The sequence below is a fragment of the Nothoprocta perdicaria genome, unplaced genomic scaffold (genome assembly GCF_003342845.1).
Source record: "Nothoprocta perdicaria isolate Ctin4 unplaced genomic scaffold, notPer1 scaffold_97, whole genome shotgun sequence".
Lineage (NCBI taxonomy): Eukaryota > Metazoa > Chordata > Aves > Tinamiformes > Tinamidae > Nothoprocta > Nothoprocta perdicaria.
In genome coordinates this window covers 1,625,978-1,635,037 of record NW_020456276.1, presented here as the reverse complement: position 1 = coordinate 1,635,037, position 9,060 = coordinate 1,625,978, and the positions used below count along the sequence as shown (strand labels likewise).

At 65.1% G+C, this 9,060-nt stretch overlaps 2 protein-coding genes across 3 annotated transcripts in view; one reads left to right on the top strand and one right to left on the bottom strand.

Annotated features, from left to right (window-relative positions):
- Positions 1–676, top strand: part of SOX13 (SRY-box 13) — a 6,546-nt gene extending 5,870 nt beyond the window's left edge. The window contains exon 13 of the mRNA XM_026053249.1: positions 16–676. Coding sequence (XP_025909034.1) covers positions 16–241 — 226 coding nt within the window. The 3' untranslated portion in view covers positions 242–676. The remainder of the gene's footprint in view (positions 1–15) is intronic.
- Positions 677–1,187: 511 nt separating this feature from the next.
- Positions 1,188–9,021, bottom strand: ETNK2 (ethanolamine kinase 2). Of its 2 annotated transcripts, none has more exons than XM_026053250.1 (8): positions 8,912–9,021; positions 5,461–5,720; positions 4,918–5,055; positions 3,774–3,916; positions 3,582–3,665; positions 3,149–3,324; positions 2,632–2,705; positions 1,188–2,409 (listed from the first exon to the last, which is right to left on the bottom strand). In XM_026053250.1, exons 1-8 carry the CDS (start codon positions 8,957–8,959, stop codon positions 2,337–2,339), a joined length of 996 nt encoding a protein of 331 aa, XP_025909035.1. In that variant the 5' UTR covers positions 8,960–9,021; the 3' UTR covers positions 1,188–2,336. The 2 variants fall into 2 exon arrangements, with proteins under 2 accessions (XP_025909035.1, XP_025909036.1); XM_026053251.1 differs by lacking the exon at positions 8,912–9,021 and adding an exon at positions 6,124–6,145.
- Between the last annotated feature and the right edge of the window lie 39 nt (positions 9,022–9,060).

Sequence of the window (9,060 nt, the reverse complement as noted above, 5' to 3'; positions counted from 1 at the left end):
CGCCGTGTCCCGCAGGCCCCCGGGCGGCGCGCTGCCCGCCGAGGCGCTGTTCCCGCGGGCGCTGGCGGAGCGCTACGCGCCGCGCGCCCTGGAGCCCGGCATGCCCGTCATCGTCAACACGTGCAGCCTGCAGGAGGGTGACGGCGGGCGCCCGGCGCCCGGCGCCTTCCGCTACAGCGACGACGAGGACTCCGAGGGCGAGGACAAGAGCGACGGGGAGCTCGTGGTGCTCACGGATTGAGCGCGGGCCGGCGGGGAGCGGAGGGCGCTCCCGCTGGGGCTCGGCTCCACGCAGCCAGGAGATGCCCCTGCTCCGCATGCGCCTTTTGCAACGGGGAAGAGCAACAACCGCCGCGCACCGCGGCCGGCACCGGTCGCCATCCCGCGGGGACCCAGCAGGGATGCTCCGAGCCGTCCCTGTGGCTTTTCCTGCTCATCCGGCAGAGCAAATCCCCACGGAGCTTGTTTTAGCTCTCGGCTTTCTTAAGCACAAGCCGAGGGCTCATGGGGGCCTCGCTGCTTCCTGCAACTCGTGCCCGGCCTGTAAATAAAGCGCACGGCCCCGGCGCTGCAAAGACTGCAGAGGAAGAGCGAAACGGCAGCGATTCGCCAAGCAAACCAAAAAAGCACGGAAATTCTGCAAAAGCGGCTCGCAAGCGCCCCGCCGGGGCGGCGCGGGGCCCGTGCACCGCCTGGCGGCACCAGCGCGGGGAGCGCGCGGCCCTCGGGAACGGAGCGGGCGAAAGAGGAAAATCCAGGGAGGAAGATCCCCACGGAAGCCCGAGCACCAGCTCCCGGCGCGTGGCCTCGTCCCCTTCCAGCGCTTTATTTATTCCCCATCCCGCGCTGCTCTCGCCGGGCCGGGTCCCCAGGAGCCACTGGGGACCCCCTGCCTACCACGTGGTTCTATTTCTTCCTTTTTTTTTTTTTTTTTAAGAGACTGTAAATATAGATAGAGCTTTATTTTGTTAATAAGACGACGAGTAACTTAACCTGTGTTTTTCACACACTTGTTTACAACCGTCTCCCCTCCCGCCCCCTTGGCACAATAAAAATGACTTTTTGGAGCAGAGACCTGGGCTCGGAGGCGGCTGCCCGGGGTGTCCCAGCCACGGGGCTCCTCCTGGGCCCCTTTTTAGCTCCTTCTGCCCAGTCGGGGTCTAGGGGGTCCCCTCTGCTTTTCCCCTCCTTGCCCGTTACAACCCTATTCCCATCCCTCCTTTTTTTGGTGCTGGTCCCGCATGCGGGGGACGGAGACACGGGACAGACCTCAGCTCCGCTGTCTTTGGGACAAGGACAACAGGGCACGAATCCCACCCACTTTGTCCAATTCCCCCTTTTCCAGGCTGCTCCCTGGTGCCCGCTGCAGGGGGTACGAGGGGACGGGGGCAGCCCACGGTGCCAGGCAGGGGGTCCTGGGGGTGCAGCCCCTCTGCTCCCACATCCCTGACTCACCCTCTCCTTTCCAGCTCCCTTTGTGGCCCCAAACCAGCCCCTTTTTGCAGCAGAAGCTGCAGCTCATCCGGGGCAGGTTTCTGCACCCCCCACCCAAGCCTTTCCCTGCTCCTGGGTACCAAAGGGCTGAGCACCAGGTGTCACGAGCGGGGCAGTGCTCAGCAGCGCCCTGGGCAAGGGGTAGAGCCGCTGCCCGCAGCCCCGGCCAGGCTGTGCCCGTGCCGAGGGTGGCTTTGTCCTCCTGTCCTGTCCTAAAGGAGCGCGGAAGCTCCGCATCCCGGAACGAGGACGGAGCCTGGGATGCTGCCGACAGAGCCCTGAGCGGGGAGGACGGCAGCAAAAGGGGATGGGGAAGCAGCCGGGCGTGGGGCTGGGGGGCAGCGGGTGCCAGCGCTGCCCGCGGTCTCCGTGGCCTCAGCAGACGGGGCGCGCGGGCGCAGCGAGGGCAGCGCCTGGGAACACTGTAAAGGGGCCAGGAGGGAGCCGAGGCAGCAGCGAGGGGCACGGAGGGGCGGCGAAGGCGATGTGGGCACGGGCACCCCGGGCAGAGCTGTCGGGCAGCAGGGACGCCTGCGTGCCCACCTGGGGCACAGCGCGGAGGGAGCAAGCCGGGCGCCAGGCAAGCGCCAGCCCCGGCCTTAAGGCGCTGGTAAAGGCTTGCTGGTGGAGGCCGGGGCCTCGCCAGGGGCCTCCTGAGCGTCTCACGGTGCAGCCTCAGCGTGTCCAGGGTCTCCTTTAATCGGTGGCCGGGGCAGAGATCCTCTTCCCGCTTCCCACCCCCGGGAATTCTGCCCTCGGCGCCAGCTGGCAAGGGCGGGAGGGCGGCGAGGGCTGGGACGCAGCGAGGACAAAATAGCGGAGGGCCTGGCGGGCCGGAGGCGCTATTTGGAAAGCTGCAGCGCTGTGACGACCGGCTTCATCTTGAAGTACTGTTTAAATCTGAGCTTTGCATATCTGCCGAGAGAGACGAGGTGCGTGAGGCGCAGAGTGCCCCAGGGGCACCCCGGGCACCCACTCGCTCCAGCTGCTTCCCGCCCGCCGGCGCTGGGAGCCGCCGCTTTGCCGGGATCTCCCGGTGCGGAGCGACCCGGGGTGGCACTGGAGATGGCACCGCCTTGCTGCGTACTGAGGCCGGGGACACGCTGCTGCCCGAGGCCGAGCCCGCGGCTCACTCACCTTAGGAAGTTAAAGTCTATGGTAGAGTATTTCGCTTGGAGGAGGCCCCAGCACGCCCAGAGGAAGTGGGAGGCCTGCAAAGGAGCGAGCCGGCTCAGAACCCGGCACGAGGTGCCCTCACCCGGCGCGAGGCCGCTCGCCGCCCTCCCGGCCACGTCCTGGGTCCCAGCCCGACCCCGGCTTTCCCAAGAGGATTTTCCTTCTGTCCGGCTGCACGCGGTGCCTTTGGCTCCCTGCGCCCAAGGCCGCGGCCATCGGGGACACGCCGTCCGCTGGCGCACAGGGCGCGTGGCTGGAGGCCAGGGCCGCCCTTGACCTCGTCCCGGCGCTCGGCGGCCCCCGTGCAAAGCCAGGCTCAGCGGAGCGGCCTCCCGCACGGCCGGACACGGCCCCAAGGCGGGGAATCGCAGTCCCCCCGGACCCCCATCGAGTCCCTGCCCCGCGCGTTCCTTGCAAGGAAGGCCACCTCCTCCTCCTCGCGAGCGCCACCCTCCCGCCGTCCCCCTCGGCCACTCACTAAGGAAAACTTGTTCACTTGCACGTAGAGGGCCTCGAGCTCCTTCTCCGACACCGGCGCCCCGCGGCCTCCCTGCTCCTGCTGCGTGAGCTGCTTGTAGGCCTGCAGGTAGGAGCGCAGCCACTGCAGCTGGGTGTCCTTGCCGGGGTACAGGCGGTAATCGACCTCCTTGACGCCTGCGGAGAGCTCCGGGTCAGCCGCGCACGCGAGGAAGAGGAGGAGAGCACGGGGACGGGGTCCGCGGGGCCACGTCGCCCACGGGGGGCAACCACCAACGCAAGGAAAGGGCCTCCCGCGCTCATCCCGGCGCGGCCCTGGGAGGAGCCGCCTCCGTTTCCTATGGGATCACGGAGGACTTAGCCACATCCTTCCTTGCCGGAGGACCCGGAGAGCAGCTGCCGGCTGCGGGGTGGCCCCGGGTGGCCCAACTCACCCGCGAACTCGTTGAAGTGGTTCCCGATGTCGAAAGCCTGGTAGTTGTAGCCGGTGTACTCGTAGTCTATGAAGCGCACGTGCTCTGCGGGGACCAGAGAGGTGTCACGAGCACTGGGGACCAAAAGCCACCCACCACAACACGGCCGCAAGGACAGAGCCTTTTAGGCCGTGGGGACCTAAAGCCACCAACCTTCGGTGCCGTTGTAGATGATGTTCTTGCAGAGCAGGTCGTTGTGGCAAAGCACCACGGGAGAGCCCAGCTGCGAGAGGGTTTCCTTCATCCAGGCCAGCTCCTGCTCAAGCACTTCCAGGCTGGGCACGTCCGGATGGAGGCTGGGCAAGGAGAGCGGGGGGTGGCATCACCGCTGCCCACAAGAGACCCCTTGGAGGGGGCAGAGGGAAGAGTTGCCCCCCTGTCCCCCTCCATGTATTTTATATATGTCGAGGAGCACAAGGCAGCTCTACCGAAGCTGGTGGTGGTGGGGACACCCGCACGGGGTGCCTGCGATTCCTCGGATGCTCCATGCAGCATCCCTGGCCCCGGCACAGGGCATCCCCATCCCGGCCCTCCGGCTCGCTGGCCCCACACCCATCCCTGAGCTCCAGAGCTTGGCACAAGGAGCCTCCCACCCCGCCCTAGGGCACGGGGGCGTTTTTTGGACCCGCCACGGGTACACGCTTAACAGAATCCAGCGTTTCACTTCCAGGAACAGCTCCCGTTAATGATTTCCCGGCCGTCGGGACGCAAGGGGTGGGTGCGGGCGAAGCCCGGGCACTGCCCCCCGCGCCGAGCGGCCCCGGCACCCGCGTTAATCATTTGCTCGCCCCCCAAGCGCCTGCCCCTCCGTGTCAGGCCACTCACCTGACACGAACCCGGGCGAGCTCCTCGGCCGCCCCAAAAGGGAGCTAATTTGCTGGGAACGAGGCCGGATAGCTCCGATCCATAGGGGATTTCTAGCGTCCCCTCCATGCTGCTGGTGTCCCCATGCTGCATGTCCTCCATGCTGCTAGTGACCATTCCCAGTGTCCCCTCCTGCTCCACGCGAGCAGGGCTGGGCTTCACCCCATCCTATCCACAACTACAAATGCAGCCCTCGAGTCCCTGCCTGCAGGGGCTCATCCACATATTCCCTCACCAACGAAGCCCAATCCAAAGGTCCCAGCACGGAGACATTCCCCAAACCTGCTGCTAGCAAATCCCGGACTCCTGCAAAGCTTTACCTGGGAAAGCGGGGCTGCCTCCCCCGAGCCCGCACGAGCAAGACTTAAGAGAGACGGGTGGGCAGCAGATGCCCAAGCCAGAGGCTGCCTCTTTGGGATCCCTCCGCCTTTACCTGGGGTCGGATACCTTTGGGCTGAGGTCCATCTTCACGAGGGCGAGGTATTTGTGCAGCTTCTGCCACAGGATGGGCTTGGGGATGCTGCCGTTGGCGTGGATGGCGTGTAGCCGGGCCATCTCCTGGGCCACCAGCCTGCAGGGAGCCGCGCAGAGCGGGTTAGAGCCCAAGGCAGCCCCCCATCATGCAAAATTCAGCCTCTCCCCAAAAGCAGCGTGGAAAAAAGTCAGTGTCCGGACAGATAAAACTCCTCTCCGCAGCATTTTTAGCTGGGGGTCTTGGGAAAACCTTAAGATACTGCCTAGGTCAACAGCAGCATTCCCCTTTCTGGGGTAAATTCGGAGAAAAGACGGGAGTCTCGTGCAGTCCCCTCATGCACAAAAACACAGCAAAAAACCTGCTGCTTCCCCAGCATCACCAGGGAATTTGGCCTGTGGATCCCCCACCCGGCTTAAAGAATGCAAGGAATTCCGCAAAAGTGATATAAATAAAACAGTGGGAAAGTAGATAAAAGCGCCCAGGTGGCCCCCAGCCTCGCACCTGAATATGCGGGGATCCCGCACGTGGTCCGGCCCCAGGGCGATGCCCGGCAGGAACTCGTAGCACAGCCCGTTCTGGAAGGCACAGTAGAGATCGGGGGCGCAGCCGTGCGCCTGCAGCACCTGGAAGTTCTTCAGCTCCGTCTCGCGGTCCACGAAGAGCTCCGTTTTGCGGCCGTAGACGCGCACCAGCACCGCGTCGGCCATGCCCTCGTCCGTGTAGCAGGCCACCAGCTTGTTGGTGATGCCGTCGGTGAAAAGCTGCAAGGGGACAGGAGCGCGGGCGAGCTGGGGATGGCTTCGCCGCTGGCACACGGTGGCAATGGGCAGCGTTGGGAATAACCCGGGTCCTCAGCCCCGTTTCTGCCCATGCAGGTGGGTGCGATGGGAGAAGCCAGAGCCAGCACCAGGGTGCAGCACCCGCAACTGGGAGAAACTGCAGCAGGTGCAATGACTTTGGGAGGCTGGAGGTTCTCCTGCATGCCAAGGCTCTGCAGATGGCTGGGATGGAAATTCCGTGCCGGTTTTCACCCGGGAGCTGCGGAATAGCTGGAGGTGCCGCAGCATCCGAGGCGCCCCGGGAAGCGGCCCCAAAAATCCAGCGCAAACCCGGACATTTGGCGCCAAACAAGCGGTCGCAAACAAGGCTGAGTAAACGGCATACCAATGTCGAGGGAGGCTCAGCCGGAGGCACCGGGAGGCAGCGATGTCGCTGCTGGGGACGCCTCTGGTCACGGCTCCGCCGGCTCCTCGCGGATGGAAAGCGCGTTTTGTTCCCGTGCCGCCCGGCTTTGGCTGCCTGCCCGCGCGCACGGAGCCCCCGCGGTGGCCGGAGCCGCTCCGAGCCTCGCAGGAGCCTCTGCTGCTCCCACTGCCACGTTGGGTTCCCTGGGATGCAGCGCGGGCGGGCGGGATGGGAGCGACGGCTCCAGGATGGGAGCGACAGCTCCAGGATGGGAGCAGCAGTGCTCGGCACGGGACGGGACAGGGGCCGTCTAATTTTAGACCTCTCGCTCGGCAACGCGCTCCTATACGGGCTGCCTATATATAGGGCTCCCTATGCAGCCGCTGGAGGGAATCGCAGAGCGCTGGAATTAGATGCCTAAAGTTAGCGGCACAGATGCCCCTGGCTGCACAGCTGCAAGCGGCCCCCCGGCCCGCGCCAGGCTGCACCTGCAAGCAGCAGCTTTCGAGCTGCTTCCCGGGCCAAAGAATTCGTGTTTCTGCCACTTTGCTGCCTCTTTTCCTCGTCCAAAAGTCCACAAGTTCAGGCAAAAGCTGCCCTGGCCCTTGAGCCTGTGCAAGCAGCGCATGGGGATGGCTCCATGCAGAGACACTCGGTTCTTCTGTTTCATTTTGTTTTACTGCTCAACAACCCAATGAGCACTCTCCAGAGGGTTTAATGGGATTACAGAGCCCCTTCCCCACTGAACCCCCCCGCCAGGAATTTGGGAGCCTGGCGCGTCATTAGTTGGTGCATGCACAGAGTGGGTCTTGCTTTGGAGGCGGCACCTCCTGCAGGAAACACGGACACTCCGGAGACCCCGGGAGATGCTCCCCATGGATCTGGTGCACCAAAAGGTGCATGATCCATGAAGGAAAAGATCCATGAGGACCCTTTTGGTGCCCCAAGTTGGGACTGCTTGGACCCCTAGAAACCCAGAAGCCTCTCAGCAAGCGAGCGCTGCGTGAAGGCCTTGGAGAAGCAGCTGTGCCCTGCGCCGCTGCAGCCGCCCTCCTCCTCCTCCGGCTCCCCCGAGCGCTGCCGCTTCCCTGCGTGCGGACACGGCCCCCGCGGGCGCTCCCGCCTCCGCTCCGGCGCCGTTCCCACGCGGAGAGGCTAAAGGACGAGGAGCTGGAGCCCTGGGAAGGGGCAGTACCTGCAGCCAAGGCGTCTTCTCCCGTTAGGGATGAGCATCACAGCAGCAGGCGCGGGGATTCAGCCCCTCTTCCTCCCCATCTCCTGCCCCCTGGCCGGTGCCTGGGAGCTTTCTAGGTGCCCCCAGCGCAGGCTGGTACAGCTGGAGCGAGCAGCTGGAGCGGGCGCCGCTCCAGGGAGCGGAGCGGAGCTAACGGGATCGCTAATGGGAAGCAGCTGAGAGCCAGCGCGCGGCTCCAGCCCTTCCCAGGGAGCTACCGTGGAGCAGCCCAGGGAAACGCACCTGGAGCTTTCCCCCAAGTTTTGTCTTTTTAATTCCAAACATGCACGAGCTGCTGCTGAATATTGACCCCCGCTCCAGCACCCGGAGAGGACCTGGGTACCACAAAACTGGGGTCTTTCGTGCAGGTCTCGAGGCCCCCAGCACAAGCCGTCCCCTCCACTGCTCTAGGTGCTGTGCAAACCCGGAGCCCGAGACACTTCCTGCCCTTAAAACTTTGCAGCCCGAGGAACTCTCAACTCTGAGCTTCCTGCCTGCCACCATCAACCCTTTCATATGTGTTTTCCTGCAGCTTCTTGTATTTAATTACACTTGGCTATTAATACCTTTTCCAGGGCGCTCCAGGCTCACGGGGAGCATGTGCCGGTAGGGGACATGCATGCACACGTACACGCGTTAATGGCATCGAGCCCTCGGGTGCCACCCAAGGTGCAGACCCCACAGGCCCCCTGCCCACATGTGGCATCGGGGGCGCAGGAGGGTGAAGCAGGGCTGGCAGTACCGGTGGATCCCATGCAGACCCGCTCCCGGTGCCAGCCGGTGCCTCCCAGCTGCTGCAGCAGCCCCTGCCAACTCGTGACACCCAAGCCCGGTGCTGAATCCCAGCTCCCGTCCCAAGCCTGACATCCACAGCAATGGTCCCAGCAAAGGCGCGAGCCCATCAGGAGATGCAAGGGGCTCCCAGGAAAAGGCACCCCCTACAGCAGTGGGACCTGGTGGCACCCATGGGGGCGGCGCGGGGGTAACATGGTGCACAGAGCCTCCCAGCCTCAGCAGCCCGAGGGACCCTGGGGACACTTATGCATCTGCAGTCAGTGCTCAGCGGCCCCCCAGGGGGTCCCCAAGGCCTGCAGGGGGCTGGACACCCTCTGCCCACCCCAGCACTCCCAGCTCTAGTCCAAGGGTGCGCGTGGGGGACGCTACAACCTCCTCGGCAGCCCTACAGCCCCTCTAGGGTGCCCTATAGCAGCCCTCAGGCAGACCCCACAGCCTTGCCAGGTGGACCCTATAACCACCCTAGGAGGCCCTATAGAGCACCCCAGGGTGCATCCAATACCCACCCCCAAGGATAGAGCAAGAACCCCAAGGGTGGAATCTACAGCCCCATCAGGTGGGACCTATAGACCCTTTCAAGTGGGACTTACAGACCCCCCAGGCTGGGCCCTATAGCGGCCACCAGGTGGGTCCCGCAGCCCCCAGGGGCTCCGCACACGCGGCGCGAGGGCTCGCGGGCGGGATGCAGCGGCCGCCAAGGGGGGCTCCGAGCATCCCACCCCCCCGCACTGGCCGTACCTTGGTCTTCACCCGCGCCGTCTCCCAGGCGGGTCTGAGCTCCCGCATGAGCCGCAGCGCCCCGGGCAACACGTCGCCCTCGTCCACCGCAATGCCGAGGTGGGGCACGGCCGGGGCCCCCCCGCCGCCGCCGCCCCCGGCCCGCGGCG